Below are 21,987 nucleotides of genomic sequence, written 5' to 3'. Positions count from 1 at the left end.
GTGCATCACGAAAGGAATGGAAAGATTATCCAATTGTCAGAAAATGTGAATAACCTAGGTTTCATGTTTCAAAGTGATCCTTAGTGGGACGGCTTGATATCCCAACAGTGCGGAAAGATTTATGTGAGCCTACAAACCCTATACCCCTTCTCTCTGCTGCTCCAAAAGTAGAGACTCTATGCTGAAACTATTCAAATCGCTGAGCCTCCCGGAGCTAAAATATTTAGCGGCCTCGAGGAGCTCCAAAAAGCGACTGTCCGTCCGTGAGTCAGCTGAAATAGCCACATTCGGGCTGCTTGCAATTCGTTTTTCGATCGCGTCAAGTCCATGGTCAAGGTAAAATGTGGACGAATCGAGCCAAAGTGAATAGATTCTGAATTATTGATCATTTTCACATATTCTGTACTTCGAAATAAATGAAAATTGCTTTATAAAACGGATTTATGGCCAAGTGCTGGATCCTACAGATGTTCATTAATGAATTATTACTTGTGGAAAGTTCTTATTACCAATAGATAAAAATGGATAAAATGGATAAAAACTGCTTTCCGTGAAAGCTGATGACAGTTTACGTGGAAATTATAGGTTGGATTTCGTCATCAGAATTGTCAAACTCATTGGATTCTTGCAGCTGCAGGGGACCAGAATGCCAGAATGTATGGTTTTAAACAAATCATATCCATTTGTTTCGTTTGACGATCACAGGGACGTTGTATCCAATGGTCCCACGTGAGTCAAAAGAAGAATTTCTATCAAATTTCAAAGCCATTTGGAAGAAAAGTTTTAAAGTTATTCAATTCTTCACTTTTCTGGTGGAACTTAATGACTGAACACCCTAGCACAACTGATATTTTTGTGTCGCTTTTATTACGGTACAACCGAATATTTGCAACCGATGGAACCGAAAAATTTATCGCAAACACATTTAATCAGCTCTAAGAGCTCGGGTTCTGCTGTTTGTAACATCTCAAGGTTATATGGAATCTAAAAATTGTTCGAATACCTTCTAGCGCAAATTTGAAAATCCCCAAAACAAGCTAAATTAAATTAATTCTAAATCTTTGTCAGTACTGTGAACTACAAGGGGAAGGGGATAACTTAGCGTATTAGCAGCCTCATTGAATATTCAAGCATCCCTTAGTAAAAGTGGAATAAGCATTGCGCCAAGCACATCTCCTCTCATGTGCAGCACATGATCTGGAAAGAGTGAGAGCACGTCAGCTGTGAGCAGGCTTCCATGAAAATATCCCACTACTGTGTAAATTCCATAATCATCTGAGTAGTGATGGGCCTGAATTCAGTAATATGGTACGCCACCCTACGAGCAACCCGAGTGCTACTTACTACTTGAAGCTTACTGGTGATGGTGGTAGTAGACGCGTTGATATTATTTATTTATAGCGATCGCCACAGGCTCAGTCGTCGTACAACAAGCCAGCAGGCAGAACGCGTGTAGACGTTAAGCAGCCGCGATCAGCATCAATCCGTGTAAATGCGAAATAGCGTTATCAGAAAAGGTCGCGCAAATACAAAAAATATGTGAAACAATTCTTCTAAACAGTACAGAATAAGTGTTGTTTGAAATGCATCAAACGTGAGATTCGTGCCAAGAAAGGTACCAACTAGCGCACAATGTTGGTGACGGCAGTTGTTGTGATGCTGTGGTGCGTAACAAGCTCTATATCAGCACAACAAGTGCACATGTATGGAAGTATGCGATTGATGATATCACCAAAAAGCCAAAAGGCACGTACCTACTACCCACTTTATTTTGTTTTTGTAGGTGTTTTTAAGTCGGCCAGTGAGATTAATCTGCTATCAAATGTCACATCATACACGGTTGGCTGCAAGCTTGAAACCACGAGGAGTGGCGTCGACAGCCGGTTTCTCGGACTATATCTTAATAGTGCGAAAGTTGAATCTCAGGTAAGGTACACGTGCAAACCCCCTCTCTATTTTTTGAAGGTTAAACTTGTTTTTAAATTGGATGGCGCGTTCTTGTCTGGGGTCGTGATATTGTAAAAACGTGTAATTTTGTGTAAACTCACTCAGCCGTTGTAAACCAGAAAAAATGTAAAGGAACCACATTGTTCTTACTGTTGAGCATTGTATCAAGAAGAAATTTAGCTGAAGACAGTAACCTTCTGTCTCTTCAGCTAAAATAGAAAATTCTTATCAGAATCTTATCTCAAAATCAGTTCTTCTATTTTAGCTCTTTTTATAGTTGTTGTATGACTTTTTCGAGTTTTACAAAATTGCTCAAATAGTAAAAATAAACAACTTTGCTGAATATAGTATACCTCTATCTTTGCTTGTTTAGTCACTGTAGAACTTTTTAAATAAAAATTACTCCAATTTTGACCCGGAAACCCAGGACTTGACCCGGTTGATTATTTGAGTGGTGGTGAGTTGAAAACTGCTTTAGAGTATTTTGAATTAGCAGCTTTCCGCGGGTCTTCAACAGTATTTTTCGGTGTAGGAATATAAGTCACTCTACTAGGCAATATTGTTAACTCCTTTTTGGAAAGCTTAAATATTTTTGAGCATATCAATATCGGTAAAAGAGGGTGTGGTGAATTCGAACTGGATGGAAATTGGGTTTGAATAACTTTAAAGATCGCGTAGCTTGTATGTAGGTTTTGTCCAGAGTACGCTGTGTAGCTTGAAGAAATAATTCGGATTGTCAATCGTCACTGTATGTAATTTCCTGAAATCCAGCATCTACACCGAATAAATATTAGAAACCTTTAAAAAACGTCCGATTCCAAATTCCAGCAGATCCTTCACGGTTAGACTAGAGTTAATGACTATATGTGAAGTCGTCCCTCTAAGTTTGTTTGATCTAAAAATATCTACAATGAGTTGGCTGAGATGTAGATGAGTTGGCTGAGATGAGATGTAAATAGACACAATACTAGAGGAGCTCCTGATTTCAGATTGCCTCGATTTTAGAAACATATGACTCAGAGATCGTTTTTTTTATAAAGGTCAAAATAATATACAAATATACAAAAGTGTACCGTTGGACGTGAAGTCTACGTGATGCTGAAATCAAATTGATTCGTGTAGTCTGAGGTCTACTAAGGTAGAATTGCTTGGATATGAGAATTTACTACGTTGCTTGCAAAGGCAAGACATGCAAAATAGTATCGGCAGTCTTTAGCCAATTAGAAGTAGTCAAAAGAAGTAATAATATTATGAAGGGCATACGCGGGAGACTGGTGCAACAAGTCATACTTATTAGATAAACAAATATGTGGAAAACGTGAAGAAATCAGTTTCAAATATCCGAGAGATAAACCGTCCCATCCACTCCAAAGATGCGTATGGGGTGGAGGCAAGGACCAAGAAAGGTCGGGGCCACCATAGATTCTTTTCTGTTTAGCTCGATTTGTATTTGCCTATACTTAGTGACAAATGCATACCTACAGCGCATAAACATAAGTCCATAAAATGCTTAGAGCAGGTCCGTATCAAGTCTTGCATACACTACCAGCTTTCAAAGGCAACCAAGAGATCACGAAACACGACTACATTCTACAACAAGTGGAGGTGGACCTAAGAACATGGAGAATAAAGAAACCAAACAAAAGCTAAGCGGCGACGACTCCTTGTTGGTGCAGGACGTCAAACGAACCAGTACGTTTGCTAGAAGTGAAAAGTTTACGCGGTCACCAGTTTTAGTGGCCACAGCGAGCATCAACATCTTTACAAGAGCAGCAAAAAGCTCAAGGATGGGTAGACTCTGTGTCAAACCAGTCGTTTACTCCGAAAGCTAGCAGTGGTACATCCCAAGCTGGCCTACTTGGGAAGATCTACTCAACGGAAAGCGAATTAACTCTATGAGTTCAGAACAAGAGTGACTTCTATTTAAATATTTGACTTTTTGTTACTGCAGAGCAAGAGTAGCATGAGTAGAGGGAGTTAGCTGAGACTACTGAGAAAGTCTTGATCTAGGCCTCTGAATACGAAGCGATGGAAAACGAGACGCCAAACGGAACCCCATCCGCGGTCAGAGAAACGAAAAAGGGAGACACCTGGAGAAAAAGAGGTTGGCGAATGCAGTGGGTGGCGTACTGTCTAAAGGCAGGTAAAGAAGAAGGAGTTAATAAGAATGTAGACAAGGCGAAGGGGAAACCGAAGCATCGTCTAGAAAAATATAAGCGGAACACTTTAACTGTTAACTCTTAACACCCTAACAAACAAAACTACGTACGCAGAAATTCTCTGGTAAGTAAGAAAAGTCCCGAAACTGCGAGGCCTAGGGCAGAGCGTTGTCCAGGGACCATCAGGCGCATCCAAAAAGGCGAGATACTCTCGAGCTGATGAAGAACCTGTTGAACAGGAGTTCGGTTTTCAAGGACGAGATCCCTGACAAATTGGGACAAACATTCGAGCTCTATCCCCAGAGTGCGACCTGCGTGGGATCACAATGTAGGGAGAGTTATTGAGCGCTCTGAAAGTACAAGGTGGCGTGGAAGACGTTTTGAGATCAATCAGGTTGCGTAAAACACACTGCGGTATGCAGAGAGCGTTGACTCGACGCATGTGGCCAACAAACTATACAGGTTGCAGGCAGAGTTAAAATCGGGTGCTCAGTGTGTTCACAGAGAGCCGTTCCTCGAACCATGAGGGATATAGCAAGATGCTTTAAATTCATGCAGTTTGGTCATCTGGCGAGGAACTGCAAAGGTGCTGACAGATCCGATATGTGTTGGCGTAAAGGAACACATTGTACACACAGGAACACAGATTGCATGAAGTAACCAAGGTGTATCTGCCAAAAGGAGGAAGTTATTCGCCATGGCCGAGAACTACGCGCGAATATTGGAGGACGCACTGCGTACTTCCGAGGATTTAGGTGCTTACAAAATACGGCTGGCCATTGGAGATGCCGCTTGGAGTATGTGGGAGATAAGAATAATAATAATAATTAATGATGAATAAACATCAGGAGCAAATAAAAAAATAATAAAGCGATTCACATCGGTCTGCTCTGACAACACTGTCAATGCAACGTATTATAGTCCAATATGGCAACGGCGCGTCAGCTGCCGAGCGATGCTATATAAACGGACGTCATTTATGTGAATCCCTATTCTTGTGACGACTTTTGGAGAAGCAGCAAGCAGCAGCTGAATCATGGACCAGCAGCAGAAGTAGAAGCAGCAGCAGGCAGCAAAACCAGTGGCCCCTTTGGAGGGTAAGACCACTGCTCAACCCAAGGAAGCGGATCCACACCGGCGGCGCGGTACTCTGCTGTTCACCCCGGAACAGCAGTAGGGATGGACGGCGGCGCTGGCAAAAAAAGGCTGGCTGAAGGACAGCAGCAAATCCGTCTCGGAGCACGACAATGGCACAGCAGCTCCCTCGTAAGTCAAAAGTGGTAACTATGAGTAGAGCGCTAACCGACGGAAGGGCGGTATAGTGCATTAATTTATTTTGCTAGCCGACGGAAGGGCGGTTAGCAACACTAAGTTTAACCTTACCCGACGGAAGGGCGGGTAATGGTGCTAACTATCCGACGGAAGGGCGGTTAGTTAAAAGAATAATTTCTTACTATCCGACGGAAGAGCGGTTAGTAAATTTTCTTGTTAATTTAACATCAACCGACGGAAGGGCGGTTTGACAGCGAAATGTTTTGATGCATAACCGACGGAAGGGCGGTATAGTGCAATAATTTATTTTGCTAGCCGACGGAAGGGCGGTTAGCAACACTAAGCTTAACCTTACCCGACGGAAGGGCGGGTAATGGTGGTAACTATCCGACGGAAGGGCGGTTAGTTAAAAGAATAATTCTTACTATCCGACGGAAGGGCGGTTAGTAAATTTTCTTGTTAATTTAGCATCAACCGACGGAAGGGCGGTTTGACAGCGAAAATGTTTGAATGCATAACCGACGGAAGGGCGGTATAATGCTTTAATTTATTTTACTAGCCGACGGAAGGGCGGTTAGCACCACTAAGATTTATCTTACCCGACGGAAGGACGGTTGGTTAATGGTTAAAAGAATAATTTCTTACTATCCGACGGAAGGGCGGTTAGTAAATTTTCTTGTTAATTTAGCATCAACCGACGGAAGGGCGGTTTGACAGCGAAAATGTTTGCATGCATAGCCGACGGAAGAGCGGTTAGTCAAAAGAACGATTTTTCACTATCCGACGGAAGGGCGGTTAGTAACTCTTTTTGATAATTTAGCATCAACCGACAGAAGGGCGGTTTAACAGCGAAAATATTTTTATTCAACCGACGGAAGGAAATTTTGACAGCCAAGATGTTTTGTGATTTTTTTAAATTGGGCACCGTCGAAAGGGCGTTGTAATGGTGGGAATAATAAGACAGACGGAAGGGTGGATCAGTAAAACCACGACTGCAAAAGAAATTCTTTTCGGGCGGTTAGTAACATTGTAAATAATACCTTACCCGACGGAAGGGCGGTGTAATGGTGAAATTCTTCTTGATAACTATCCGACGAAAGGGTGGTTAGTTAAGTTTGCCAAATGTACCAATTTTTGTTATTACTATCCGACGAAAGGGCGGTTAGTAACAGTAAATATTACCTTGCCCGACGGAAGGGCGGTGTAATGGTGAAATTCATCTTGATAACTATCCGACGGAAGGGCGGTTAGTTAAGTTTTCTAAGAGTATGAATATTTTCGCAATCCGACGGAAGGGCGGTTAGTACATTTTCTTGAGAGTACCAATGCGGTTAATGCATTGCTATAGGTTAATGGTGGAAAAATTTTGTAATGATGGTATTAATAGTCAAAACTGTTAACTGACGAAGGACAGTCTAATCTACAAGTTTAGATTCGCGTCACCTAATGGAATGTGAGAATAGGTGAGATATTAACTACCCGGCTAAAGAGTGGACAGTAAAATTGTCTTCAAAGTGATTAGAAAGTCATGCGCTCTTAGCAAGTAGCTGGTAGGAACCATGTTTTCAACGTTAGCGTTTGCATAAATCTCTATTATCAATATTATCTCTTTGCTTCACACAAGTTAGCTCTTCGGCTGTCAGTGGAGATCATGTCCGTGAGCCCATGAGCGGTGTTGTTTTTAACGCAAACGGTGTCAGGTATCTGGTTTTTATAACACTAGTGGCTGGTTGCGAAGCCTGTCGACTAGGGACAGAGAGCCAAGCTCCAAATACGCAATATAGTACCGAAATTTTGCTAATAGTAGAAGACACTTATATTTCAGAAATGAGCAAAAAGTCCAGAAATATCTAATATCAGACAAAATTAATAATAAACCGTGAGAGGAATTGACAAACTAGTAAGAAACACACACTTCGAAAAAAATATGTAAATTTACGTCTTTTGACATGCACATAAATGGAGCATTGCAAATCATATAAAATTACATGTTATTTCACCTAAAGGCTGATTTATTACATTTGGATTGATGTAAAAATACATCTTTAAAAACGGATTAGGCTATTTACGTTTTATTTGATGAAAAAATTTATCTGATTTTTGTTTACGTCGAATATGAGATTCATTTTTTCGTTCTGTGCAGTGAAACAGCAGTTTATAAATTGAAGGTTAGTTGCCGATTTCCAGCCAACCAATATTGACTATTGCTCTTCTTTTGTTGCGAAACCGATTTTAAATCTAATATTGAAGGTGTAAAAGAGCATTAGAAAAATAACACTTTTCCACATTGATCCATTGGGTACAATTTTCGTTAAGAGTAGTGAAGCAGGAGAATGTGGGAGATAAGAATAATAATAATAATTAATGATGAATAAACATCAGGAGCAAATAAAAAAATAATAAAGCGATTCACATCGGTCTGCTCTGACAACACTGTCAATGCAACGTATTATAGTCCAATATGGCAACGGCGCGTCAGCTGCCGAGCGATGCTATATAAACGGACGTCATTTATGTGAATCCCGATTCTTGTGACGACTTTTGGAGAAGCAGCAAGCAGCAGCTGAATCATGGACCAGCAGCAGAAGTAGAAGCAGCAGCAGGCAGCGAAACCAGTGGCCCCTTTGGAGGGTAAGACCACTGCTCAACCCAAGGAAGCGGATCCACACCGGCGGCGCGGTACTCTGCTGTTCACCCCGGAACAGCAGTAGGGATGGACGGCGGCGCTGGCAAAAAAAGGCTGGCTGAAGGACAGCAGCAAATCCGTCTCGGAGCACGACAGAGTAGACATAGAGGAGTATGCCAATAGCTATCAGGCGATCCGGTACACTGTAGGGTGATAAGATGCTGTAGTAGCCCAAAGGACCTTTGACATCGAGCCTCTCAGCCGGAGTGCGGAAGTGCTTACAAACATCCCAAGTAACAATTCCAAGTTTTATTACGTTCGTATAGTGGTTTTCATGACCAATTTCATAAAACCGCTAATAAAACTATGAGCTCAACCAGAACTTTATGATGATCGTTATAAAATTGCTTTCTGACCAAGTGGCCCACTCCTCAGGATGTTTTCATAAGAATCGGGTTATAAGCTCAAGTAGTCGTATCATGCTCTGCTGAAAGCAGCAATAAATCCGGTTAAGCTTTCGCTGCTTGACAGCCATCGCCATAATTTAAAAAAGCTTTTCGCTTTAAGTTCGCTAGGTTTTTCAACTTGGAAATATATCCGTGAGCAGAAAAGTTTAAATTTTACTGACAGATCATTCCGAGCGATTTGGTTTATGGCGATCAGAATAAAATATTCCATAGAATATTTATTAAATTTTAAGCAAGTTTCTTGGTTTGCAGCATGTGCGCATTTAATTTCATCGTGCATATTGATATAGGTCGATAAAATCAGCGCGCCACTGAAATTTTCGAAAACTGGTTGTTTTAACAAATTGAAAATATTCAGTTAGACAATCTCAATTTCTAGCAAAATCAATTTAATTGTTTCCTCTGACAGGAAAACCGATTGATAATAACTTTCTTTCTGCAAAACACTTTGCTTTGATGAATTTTTGTTTGTGAGCTAAAACAAAATACTAGAATATGGCAATAAAAAATTATTTTGGTGTTGAACTTTGGTATTCTTCATAATAGCACCTAAAAACTGTTTGGTCAGAATGTTACCGTTTTAATAGCTCTATAAAACTAACAGATTTATTGCGATTTGACAAATAGCCGCAGTAAGATCAATTTTGATTGGTGCGTCATTTTGTATTGCTACGCCACACGTATGGTAAGTTTATAAGAGACGTGGTGCAGCCAAAAAGTTTTAACGTGGTAATATAAGCAACCACAATGAGTTTGCTTTATTAACAGGTTTATTATGGTTTTCTAGCTTGAACTCGTTTCCTCTTGGTATTGCGCAATACCACAATAAACCCAGAGGTAATGATTAATACCGCAATAAAACCTTTATAAAATTCAAGTAAAACCAAGTGGCTTTAGAATTGTTACTTAGGATGTTAATGACGTCCCCATGCCAGAAAATTTTGAACCGAGGAACCAACGGCGACCACCTTATTGGTGCAATGAGCAAGACAAATGAGCGAAAGAACCGCAGCAGATCGAGAAGAGTGTAGGTTGGTGCAGCAATGGTCGCACCAAATAAAAGTGCACAGCGAACTACTGCAAAGTACTGTATTGTGACGCCGATGTCAACCCCTGGGACGTAGTGTACGGTATTGTGATGGCGATGTTCATAGAAGCAACGATAACAAAGGACTTATCTCCAGAAATTATGAAGGTATCGTAGAGAGACTCTCTCTGAGGCACAACACAACACTGTGGCCCCTTACATCGTATTTAGACGAAGAAACCACCGAGTGTACATTTCTCCCGTGAGGAACTTATAGCAGGTCCAAAAGGACTAAAGGTCAAGAAAGCATCTGGCACTGCACTGCACTGCACTGCACATAATGAAGGTCCCTGGCTACTGTGCAACAGCCTGAAGAGTTATTACCAGAACAGAGTGCTAGCCTACGAGATTGCCAAGGGCAGAGATCGGTAACGATCACGTCGGGAGTTCCTCAAGGCTTCATCCTCCAGCAAAAGGCCCTGGAACGGGATGTACAATAATGTTTTGACCCTGAAGCTACCCAAAAGGGCAAAACATTTGTTTTAAAAATGTAAACAAACTGACTAGCGACCGTGCATGACCGCTTGTTAGATTGTTAGCAATAAATTTGAGGCGATAAATAAACCAACAAGTTTTATAAGAGAAAATATAAAAATAAAATCTAAAAAAAATTATGAAATAGAACAGAGAGAGATAGATAGAGCTTTTTGGACTCAAACGTGGAGTTTTTATCAACCGTCATAAAATTCTGGAACTATTCGGACGATAAATTAGAAAAATCTGCATAACTTATTTTTGAAATTTTGAAATTAGAATTTGAATAATTTTCCAAAATGATTTTTTTACGATTTTAACCCGGACTACTCATTGCACAGTGGGCAAAATCGACCGAAAAAACTAAACCCTTTCTTGCCGCTGTTTTTAAGGATAAAAAGTGGCTTTTCTTATGTAAAAAATTACGAGAAATCGATTGATGATTGTCTCAACACGCGGAAATAACGGAAAGTAGCTCATTCTGAATACACACAGTACAATAGTTTTGAGAGAATTATGTACAAATTCTCTCTAATTTGAGTTTCTATAATAAAAAAAGAAGAGGGTTGTTAGGAAAAAGGTATATAAACAATTTTATTTTAATACAACAAAAAAATCTAAAATTCTAAATTTTTTTAATTAGGAACAAACATACCAAACTTGAACGAAATCGGAGCACTTTCACAGTTGCTCCATTTTCTATCAATACATTCTCAGATTTCAGTAAAAGTTGCCGGGTAAAATAAGGTAAAACATTCCCTTACACGACATTTTAATGAAAAACTTGACTGTCGTTCGATCTTCTGATTTTTTCAACTTGCCCAACACGCATGCCTTCTTGAAAATCTCTGGTAAAAGCATCGAATTGACATTTTACCTGTAGTACAAAAACCTTGAGTAAAATGGGGCAAAACAGACTACTAGATTATGTTGAATTAAAATAAAATTACTCATATACCTTTTTTCTAACATTCTTCTTCTTTCCTTACCATAAAATCGCAAATTAGAGAGAGTTTGTACATGGTTTTTTCAAAGCTATTAGAAAATAGGAATTAATGGGGCAAAACAGGCTACATACCGTCATTTCCACGCGACGAGACCATCACCAATCGATTTCTCGTGACTTTTTACATAAGAAAAGTCACTTTTTATCCCGTAAAAACAGCAGCAACAAAAAGTTCCGTTTTTTCGATCGATTCTGCTCACTGTGCATTGCTTCACAAATCAACTACAGAACATACGTATGAACTTAAATGATTTTTTGAAATAGCAAACATTGTTATAAATAATATAACAATAACAAACAAGCTTTATTACAAATTAAAATAGCAAAGGAATGGTAATCCAGGATAGAACGACTCTATCAAATTTTATGAATGAAAATTCTTTTCTAGCTGCAGCTCACATACTTCACACTTCTGTTGCCTACTACTATTTTTGTTGCTCACTTAATAACAAGTAATTTGGCTCAATTTCAAATAGAACAGATGTTTCTAACATTTTTAGTCACGTAAGCTGCCCATATGGTACATTGAGTCATCAACGCAGTGATGTGATCCCAGTTGATTTTTTTAAGTATTATTCAGCATCCCAAACAATAAAATAAATAGAAATCATCCCAAATATACTGATTTTTCGTTACAGATTGTAAACGAAACTACTATACAATTAGAAGTGGATCTACCGCTCAATGATGAATCGTCGGTATGCGGCGTGAAAACCTACACTTGCAGCCTGAATCAAACCACCGTGGTTCATAGTGCAACCGTCTATGTGGGCAAACCTCCACGACCGATAGATCCTGCCGATTTTCGGTGCATATCGGAAAATCGTGAATATCTGGTTTGTGATTTTCCGCAAAATGATTACTGCAGTCTCAATACACTGTACAAACTGGCACTGGTTAGACATCACATATCCAGCGACTGTGCCCTGGAGAAGGTAGATCCGAGCGAACGGATTAAATTTGACAGCCGCTCCGAAAGTTGTCCTTATTCGGCCGGATATAGGAGTTTTACCTTCGAGTTGGAATCTCATAACGCAATTGGGGAAACTGTAGCCGAGTATCATTTTAGTCACTATGATTTAGTGCGACCGGCAGCACCAAGCTCGCTTGAAGTCGCAAATATTACTACTTCGAGTTTGGATTTTGCATGGAGTTTAAGCAAAAGGCTTATAAATTTGGATCGCCAATTAGAATTGCAGTTTTTATTGGTTTCCGAGTATGGTGTTGAAAAAAATGCCTACAGTATTATATCGTTCAACGCGAATGATACGCGGCTGTACCGTTCATTTGCAGACTTAACACCGTACACCCAGTATGTGCTCTCGATACAAGCCCGAGTAGTTCCTTTGAAACCAAGAGCTTCGGAAAATGATTACTGGTCCGATTGGAGCCATATAACGTTCAAAACCAAAGCATGTCGACCTTACCAAGCTCCCACAACTCTTCCTGGAGCATACAGTCTGCTAGAAATAACGGGGAGTTATGTTACCGTCGATGTTTTTTGGTTGAAAATTCCTCAACACTTACAAAATGGACCTATGTTTAGGTACAATGTGTCAGCAATAGCTAAATCCGGCCAAAGGTGAGTAAATCTAGTCAAAATTATAAACGTAAAAATAAATTTGTGCGATTTTTTAAAGATACTTCCCATCTACGATGGGCAACGAAACCGCTACTTTCCAAAAGCTGAAAATTGATTATTATCGAGTTGAGATATCCTGTCAAAATGAAGAAGGTCCAACAGACGGCAATAGTCTGATAGAAATATTTCCTCCAGCAGAAAACCTCAAACCAAAACTCAAGAGAACACTCGTCCAGGACGGTTATCAACTCTCATGGTATCCCGTACCGGAAGAGTACAATGTGCTCAACTATACGATCGTTTATTGTAATTTTACCGCCACCGGAACATGTCGAGATGGGTTACAATTCGCAACCGTATCCGCCTTGGAGACGGTTTTTAGTGTTCCAGCAAAACGGGTGCTAAATTTTGCAGTAGCAGCCGTCTACAGAAATTACACTTCGGACCTGTCGTGGCAGAAGTGTGTCGTATCCGGTGACACAGGCATCGGTCAGCCCAAGTTCAGTATCACCGATACGACGATAGATTCCTTCGTTATTCGTATCAATGACTCCTGTACGGAACGATCACTTGTTCAGCGGTACGAGATTAGCGTATGGACAAATGTGACAGCCTCTCTAGTGCGGAACGTTTCCTTCGATCCATATCTGTCGGTTATTGCAGTGGATGGGTTGAGTTCCGGTACCCCTTACAAAGTAATGGTAACAGCATTTCATGCCTCCGAAGCTCCTCAACATAAGGTGGACGTTATAAGAACTGCAAGAAACAGTAAGAATTGATGATAAGGGTTAATTTTAATGGTTTGTTTACCTTCTAAGTAATCTTTTCAGCCGCACTCCTGCAATCAATATTATACTCGTTAGGTGCATTAATAATATTCATAGCCATGTTTACACGTGCAACTCGTAAACTGAAAAAGATGATGAATATCAAGGTTGATATTCCGCTTGGATTGATTGGAATTGACGAATCCAAGGTAATTTAAAAAATAACTATAAATGTTACATATCTTTTATAAAACACTATTTCAGGATACTGACAACCACCCGGACCATCAGGAGAAGTTCAATTCGAATGAAATTGTAATTTCCGCAGAAGATTCAATTAAAATTTCTGGAAGAAACGACGAAGCACAATCGACACCTCTGCCAATCCCACGTAACTTGAATGAAAGCTCGAACTCACCCAATTTGTCACCACTATCAACAACAGCTTCCAATAACCTGAATTGGCTTCGGAAAAATGTTCACACGGCAACGGACAATCTGTACATATTGCCGCAGGAGATGGCAATGGCGCCGATGGCGATGGAAAAACCGAAAGAAAATCATTTCAGTGCCATCTCGACAACCTCGTCCGGATACGTGGACCTGAATCATATAGTTAACGATCGAAACAGTCGAACTGTGATGTGATAAACTGTGACATAAGAATACCAACTCTTAAATTGTTTGAAAAACTGTAGCATAGAAAAGGGTTTATATTTAATGAAATATTCTATAAGGTACATAACAGAACAGTGATACGTGATTAAATATTTTCACGCTCGGAAAGCACATCACGGGTAGGAATTTTCATTGTTACGCGGATAAAGCTCAATCATTAGAATAAAATGCTGGATACGCCAGTAACAATATTTAATTTATAGGAATTATGATGTTAATTGAAAGCTCTTCTATTATTGTTAAATTCGTTTTTATTTCTTTAAAAAAAAATAAAAAATAAGGTACAATTTTAAATAATTTTCAAAAACTGTACCATAATTATCGAATAAATAGTTTTAGTAACATTCGGACCATGTGACAATATTATATTTATTACATGATTGAAGTACCCATGTGAAACATGTTAAGAGTTCTATAGTAGGGAGAAGTCCCTCAACGCCGGACAGCTCCCAATCCCAATACCGGACACTTCTGACTTTCATAGTTCAACTGTTACAGCTTAGTAGCTAGTATGAAGAATTTCTCCCCATTGTACTCGGTCCTGGACTTCTCGTCATCAATCAGTTAAGCGTCTCGACACACGCAAGTCGGCTTCAACCTGGTCGAGCCATCTAGCACGTTGAGCCCCTCTATTCCTGGTGCCGATGGGGTTCTTGAAGAGAACGGATTTCACTACACAGTCGTCCAGCATCCTTGCGACGTGGCCGGCCCACCGTAGTCTCCCAACTTTCGCCAGGTGTACAATGGGAATCTCTCCAAGCAGTGCCTGTAGCTCGCGATTCATACCCTACTAGCACAGTTGTTATAAATCTGTTATGGCGACCGATATATGACTAATTTTAGTCGTAATCCGGTTGCCTCAACTAAATGGACCTAAAGTGTGCTACTTGGGTACGTCTCCGCCACTCTCTGTTTTCCGTTTGTACTCCGCCAAAAATAGTCCGCAACACCTTTCGTTCAAAAACGGCAAGTGCATGTATGTCTGCCGTAAGCAAAGTTGCTGTCCCAAGTCCGGTAGAGGACTACCGGTCTGATTAGTGTTTTGTACATTGTCTGCTTTGTGCGGCGGCATATGCTTCTTGATCGAAACGTCTTGCGGAGGGAAAAGTAGGCTCGATTTCCAGCTTGAATGCGTCGTTGGATCTCCTTACTCGTATTATTGTCGGCGGTGATCAGAGATCCCGAATATACGAACTCATCAACTACTTCCACTTCCAGTTCAACGCCGTCAATAGTCATTGTCCGTGGGAGGCAAACGTTACTTTCTCAGAAGCCTCTTCCTACCATTCATTTTGACGATTCTACGACGATTTACGACGCATTAATTTGTAACCCTATCCTCCTAGCCTCCGTTTTTAGTCTGTAGATCGTAGATTTCCTTCGCCGTCCCACGGTTTCTAGTAATGATGTCGAGGTCGTCTGCAAAGGCTAGGAGTTGGCTACTCTTCCTGAACGTCGTTCCTCTCGTTTCGATGCCCGCTCGCCGGATCACACCTTCAATAGCGATATTGAATAACATACAGGAAAGTCCATCCCCTTGCCGTAACTCTCTGCGCGATTCAAAAGGACTTGAGAGTGACCCCGGAACGCGCACTTAGCGCATCATCTCGTTCCAGTGTAGGTTTGTTGAGCCGCGTCAGTTTTTCCGGAAAAACGTACTTGTGCATTATCTGCCATAGCTGTTCACGTTCAACAGTATCGTATGCTGCTCTAAAATCCACGAAACTATGATGCGTGGGCACGTTGTACTCTCGACATTTCTGAAGGACTTGATTTGATCCTTAATAGCATGGGCCCCCATAAAGCCCGCCTGATACTGCTCTACGAATTCTCTTGCTATTGGGGATAGACGACGCAACAAAATCTGAGAGAGCACCTTGTAGGCGGCGTTGGCCAGCGTAATGCCGCGGAAGTTACAGCAGTCTATCCGGTCGCCCTTTTTGTAGATGGGACAGACTACGCCTTCCATCCACTCCTCCGGTAGTTTCTCGTCTTCCCAAATCCTTGAAATCAGTCAGTGAAGTGCCGTTGTTAGTGGTTCTTGGCCATTTTTGTAGAGTTCTGCCGGGAGTCGGTCCTTTCTGGCGGCTCTATTATTCTTCAGCAGACCGATTTCTCATCGGATCTCTTCGAGATCGGGAGCCGGTACGCTGTTGTCGTTTGTAGGTACTCCGAGGATAACTTCCATTGCGTCTCCTGCTGCTATATCACCGTTGAGGTGCACATCGAAGAACTGCTTCCACCTGTCGACCAACTCGCGCTCGTTTGTGATTAGATCCCCCCGTCGTCCCTACACATGTCAGGTTTTGGTCTGTGGGCCTTGCGAGTTTGGTTCACCTTCTCGTAAAACTTGCGAGTGTCATTAGCCCAGAATAGTTGTTCTAGTTCCTCACGATCTCTGTCCTCCTTCTGACGCTTTTTCCTTTTCAGGATCGTGGTCAACTCATTCCTCGCTCGTGGATACTTGGCCACGTTCTCTCTCGTGGATAGAAGCTCAGATAGTTTTCCCAAGCTCTTTTTTTCCTCTCTATCGCTTCTTGGCATTCCCCGTCAAACCAATCATTTCGTGCACTCGAGGTTTCTACACCTAGCCCCGCGGTTGCGGCCTCGTTGACTGCCAAGCGTATCCTACTCCATCCGTTTTCGAGGTTCGAAGCATCTAGCTCCACAGAGGAAGACAGAGCTTCATCCAGTACGCGCGCGTAGTTTTCGGCAGTTCGCGGGTTGTCTAGTTGCCGAATGTTTAGCCGAGGAGGGCGACTTTGTCGCGAGGTATAAACCGTCGATAGTTTTAAGCGCACATGTACTGCTACTAGGTAGTGGTCTGATTCAATATCCGCACTCCGTAGGGAGCGTACGTTGGTGATGTTCGAGAAAAACCGGCCCTCGATGAGAATATGGTCGATTTGGTTCAAGGTTCGTTGGTCAGGCGATCTGCAGGTGACCTTGTGGATACCTTTGTGGGCAAAGAAAGTGCTTTTGTTAAGGCTGTGCGAGATCTCGCGAAATTTCGTCTTCACTGAAATTAAACGAAATCAAACGAAATTTACCATAGATTCAAGTGTAGTTTAATGGTGATCTACCATAAAATTTAACGTAAATTTCGCGCGATTTCGTTTAATTTCGCTAAAACCGAATTTTCGCGAAATCTCGCACAGCCTTACTTTTGATCACCAAGCCTCGGGAAGCCGCAAAGTTGATGCATCGCTGGCCGTTACCGTTCGTGTCGGTGTGCAGGCTATGGGGCCCGATCACCGGTCTATACATTGCTTCCCGGCCGACCTGGGCGGTCATATTCCCGATGACGATCTTGATGTCCCGTCGTGAGCAGCTGCCTTACGTTGCCTCCAGCTGCGCATAGAACGCTTCCTTCTCGTCGTCGGGTATACCTTCGTGTGGGCGATGCACGTTTATGATGGTATAGTTGAAGAGACGGCCTTTTATCCTCGTTGATCGCTTTCCAGCCCATTACGCGATTTTGCATTTTGCCCAACACTACGAAGCCCGTTCCCAGCTCGTTGGTTGCTCCACCACTTTGGAAAAATTGGGCTTTTCCGCCACGGATCCTCCACACCTTCTCGCCTTTATGACAGATCTCCTGCAGTGCCACGATGCCAAACTTTCGGGGTTTAGCTGATCGAGCAGCACCCTGTCGCCTGCAACGAAGTTTAGCGATCTGCAGTTTCAGGTACCAAGTCTCCATTCCATGTCCTTATTTCGTCGCCTTGGTCCATGCCGAATATTCCGAGAAGATATTTCTTGACTCTTGTTGTTAGTTTTTTGGGTTTAGATAGGTAGCCGTACTAGGGCTTACGCTACCGAGTCTCGGGATGGGGCTGCCATCTTTCAGTATCGAGACAACACTGTGCCTCCTCCCCTGTTAGTATACGACCTTAGTTTCCACCGGGGTTGGTTACCCGATCTCCCCTAAGGTTGCTCGTATTCCGGCTGGTACCACGTGGAGGTAGGGGTAGGAGTTGCTAGATAAGAGGCTAGGGACCACAATGGGGACTGTTTTACGCATTATCCAACCATTTACCAACCGGTTCCTAGTAGTAGTGCCTCTTAGTATTCATCCTGACACCACTAAGGCAGCGAGAAATGCCGTACAAAAAACGGACATCACGTCATCTCGTCGGCTAGGGAGTTAGTCCAGGCTGTTTTGTCCCGCCACACGCTCGTTTAACAGTCCTCTCCAGTTTGGCGTATTGTTGAAGGACAGCTGTCTTAGCCGCTCTGCTTCGCACTGGTTCAATGCCGGCTTTCACTCCCTTAGACTCTTCGATGATTCTCCAAGTTTTATTTGAAACTCACTCCCTCAGCCCGCTGCGCAGTTTGCCGAGACTTGCCAGGGATGCCTGTCCATTGCTCTTCGACGTTTCCACCAGGTGGCAACTTCGAGACTTGGATTCTAGTCAAAGGTCCTTTTCATCTTGGGATTCTCTAATCCAGCGGTTCCCAACCTTTTTTGGTTCGCGAACCCCCTGGTGGAGTTCCTTATACTATTCTGCTGCGAATCGACGAACATCGTAACGATACCCAACTTTCTCCTCCTGTCGTTAACAAGGTGATGGTCGGATGTAATTGGCGTTGTGCTTGCTGCGTACATCAAGGAGGCTCCTTCAACACTTTCAGCTGAAACAGATGTGACCAATTTGGATTTCTGTTCGGCCGTCACGGGAAACCCGCGTGAGCTTATGTGTTCGTCTATGAGGGAAGAGCGATCCACCAATGGCCATGTTGTTATTACCACAAAACTCTGTAAATAGCTTCCCGTTTTCGCTCATCTCTGCTTGGCCTTGGCGTCACATACCGCGTTGTTTAGGCCAATGTTCATGTTGAAGTCGCCCAAGTGGATTTGAATGTCCCCACTCAGGATTTTCTCAACCACGCTTTTCAACTGGCTGTAGACACTCTCTTTCTCCTGTAGGTCGGCAGCATCTGTTGGTGCATAGCACTGAATTGCAGCAACTTCGTATTCAGTTGTTGTTGTTGTTGTTGTTTGTTATTTACGACACTTTACACTCGTTAGTGCATTCGTGTCGGGAAAATTTCGTATTCAAAATCTGGCCTCAATTATTCTTTCGCTTATCTGTCCCCACTTCATCAAGGCCGCATGTGCCTCTAGGCTCAGTAGGAATCCATCTCCTTTTTCATCTCGTATGCCAAAATAGAGCAAGAGCAAGAGGATTGCAAGCCTTGGACGGCTAGCTTCATGGATACTCTGCTGGGTAAGGGTGAGTATACTTCATGTTCCAGTTTTTGTCGTGAATTACGTAAATGAATTTGGTTTCCGGTTTTATAAAAACATAAAGACATTTTTGTTCTACAGTGTAACCTTAACTACTTAACTATTTTTTTCGCTGGTCTCTCATCCGGCTTCCTTGCTACGTGGCCAGCCCATTGTAGCCTGCCTGCCGTAGTCGTTTCACAATATCTTTGTATGCTTGGTATTTGATTCATGCACCTGCGCGACACTCCTTCGTGTAATATGCCGCCAAGAATTGATGGCAGGACCTTACGCTCAAAAACGCCAATAGCTCGTTGGTTGCTCTCTTTCAATATCCAGACGTTTCGTGGCCATAGAGCATTCCTGGGACAATTAGCGTCTTATAAAGCGCAAGTTTTATACGAAGTTATGGGCTACGGGACCTCAGCTGATTACGTCATCTATACAAGGCCCTGTTGGCAGCTATCCGCCTTTTTACTTCACGGCTCACATCGTTGTCACGTGACGCTAACCAATTCTAAAGTATCTCCATCAATCACCCCTGCAATTCCTACATCCGAACTACTTTGTTTTGGTAAAATTTATTATAAGCCCTATCTTCACAGCTTCCTCCTTAAGATGCGTGTACGTCTGTTCCACAGCTCTACGGTTAACACCCATGATATCGATATCGTCCGTGAACCCTTGGAGCATATGAGATTTCGTGATGATGGTACCGCTTATCTGTACGCATGCCGTTCGAATAGCACCTTCCAATGCAATGTTGAACAGCAAATTCGATAGTCCGTCACCTTCCTTCAAACCATCTAACGTCCCAAACGAATCCGCTATTCTGACGCTTGATTTTGAACCATCAAGGGTTGCATGTATCAGTTGTTGGAAACTCATGTTTAAGTATAATTTGCCACAGCTCATTTCGTTTACCTGAATCGTACGCCTCCTTGAAGTCTATAAATAAATGGTGAGTCTGCAAGTTGAATTCCCGGAATTTATCGAGGATCTGTCGCAAGCTGAACATTTGGTCCGTCGTGAAGCGTCCCTCTCGAAAATCGCACTGGTATTCGCCAACAAAGGTTTACTGTAACGGCCTCAGTCTGAGAAGCAGGATGCGGGAGAGAATTTGTATGTAGAATTGAGGAGAGTAATGCCTCGAAAATTGCTACATTCACAGCTGTGGATTCACAGCTTGTCCATCATCCTCAATCGTTATCCTATTTCTGTTGACCGCTCCACCTTGTTCACCATTCAATAATGCATCGAAATGTTGTTTCTAACGCTTAGCCATCTCCGATCTTTCGGTAATCAGGTTTCCCTCCTTGTTGTAACACATAACATGAGTTGGCACGGTCCGTTGATCGTATTGAATACGTGCCTCTCGAAGCGATTCAAGTGAAGTCTCTTTTCAGCAGCTCCAGCATTTAGGTATCTCTCTCTGCTCTGGCGTGTCACACTTGCAGCCAATATGTGACATCTGGCTCGATTCCTCTCATCAGTCACTCGTAGGCATTCTGCACCAAACCAAACCCACTGGAAGTGGCTGCATCTGTAGTACCCAACACTTCTCGCGCTGTAGTACTGATGTTCTGTTTGTTTGTCACTCTGTTTGTTCAGGTTCTCTCCGAGTTGTTCATCGATACGCTCATCAGTCTTCCGAGAGTACTCTGCAGCAACATCTTCCACTGATAACCGCCGAATGTTCAGTCGTATCTTCCTCGTTGGTTTCGATGTGAATACATTCACTCAAAAAAATCGGCACGTCAAGTTTACGTGAAAACACAGGTAATTCTCATCCATCACACTTTTCATGTAACATTCACGTGAATTGTTGGTAACTCGCACTCATACTAACTAGTTTACGTGCGATCCCGGTAAATTTTATCAACTTTCCCATTAACTAGTACATGAAGTTCATGTAAGTTGCTGTACATAAGTTTACAGGATTTTTCACGTGGATGCGACGTGTCAATTTTTTTGAGTGTTAGACAACCGGCCGCGGTCTTGCTTACTACGAGATAGTGGTTCGAGCCGACGTTTGGTCCTCGGAAGGATCGCACGTCTGCGACGAAGTTTGAGAATAGAGTTCACTAAACTAATAATACACATTTAAGCAGAAATTCTAGAAAAAATAATAATGTTCGGAAAAACCGGATTACGTTATGTTTTAAAAGGGCAGTGCGTAATTTATACAATGAAGTCGAGTTGATCGGTGTTTAGTAAGATATATAAACATATTTAAATTTCATGAAGTTGTAAACAATACGTGAAAAATTTCACATATCACAGCAATACGAATTTTTGTTTGTTTGATTATAGTCACTTTAACATTGCTTAGGTCATTCGTGACTTCTGCGGGGTTGGAATTAATACGAATTTTCTTGAACCAAACGGGAGACTAAACCGTTTGTCTCGTCTATAATCTTCGTTCTCTATGGTACACGATAACTTCTACGTATGTTTGCGTAAGCGAAAAACGAAAACGGTTTTCAGCACAAAGCAACACTATGCTAACAGCCGGCAACTTTATGTTGCCGTACAGAACGAAAACCAAAACAAAACAACTCAGGCAATGCTCTACATAGTCAAGCTACAATTTCAAAAACTTTCCACTCTCTGTGAACTATGAATAATGTCGCACCGGTTTGATCGCTTCATAATGCCGATTCCGCCTGATCAAATAAATAGGTCCCTTTAT

At 42.1% G+C, this 21,987-nt stretch overlaps 1 protein-coding gene across 1 annotated transcript; it reads left to right on the top strand.

Annotated features, from left to right (window-relative positions):
• Window positions 1-1,436: 1,436 nt before the first annotated feature.
• LOC128742341 (cytokine receptor-like) lies at window positions 1,437-14,401 on the top strand. Its single transcript, XM_053838675.1, has 6 exons — window positions 1,437-1,711; window positions 1,784-1,926; window positions 11,677-12,620; window positions 12,679-13,388; window positions 13,451-13,596; window positions 13,652-14,401. The coding sequence occupies exons 1-6, from the start codon at window positions 1,633-1,635 to the stop codon at window positions 14,033-14,035; spliced, it is 2,406 nt and encodes an 801-aa protein (XP_053694650.1). The 5' UTR covers window positions 1,437-1,632; the 3' UTR covers window positions 14,036-14,401.
• Window positions 14,402-21,987: the final 7,586 nt, after the last annotated feature.

The sequence above is a fragment of the Sabethes cyaneus genome, chromosome 3 (genome assembly GCF_943734655.1).
Source record: "Sabethes cyaneus chromosome 3, idSabCyanKW18_F2, whole genome shotgun sequence".
NCBI lineage: Eukaryota > Metazoa > Arthropoda > Insecta > Diptera > Culicidae > Sabethes > Sabethes cyaneus.
Note: the sequence above shows the minus strand (reverse complement) of the source record. Positions and strands in the feature narration are given on the sequence as shown.

Coding starts and splice junctions, on each gene's coding strand:
- LOC128742341 (XM_053838675.1), top strand. CDS start 1,633: ATGTTGGTGACGGCAGTTGTTGTGATGCTGTGGTGCGTAACAAGCTCT. Junction 12,621..12,678: donor ATAGCTAAATCCGGCCAAAG/GTGAGTAAATCT, acceptor GATTTTTTAAAG/ATACTTCCCATCTACGATGG. Junction 13,597..13,651: donor TTGGAATTGACGAATCCAAG/GTAATTTAAAAA, acceptor ACACTATTTCAG/GATACTGACAACCACCCGGA.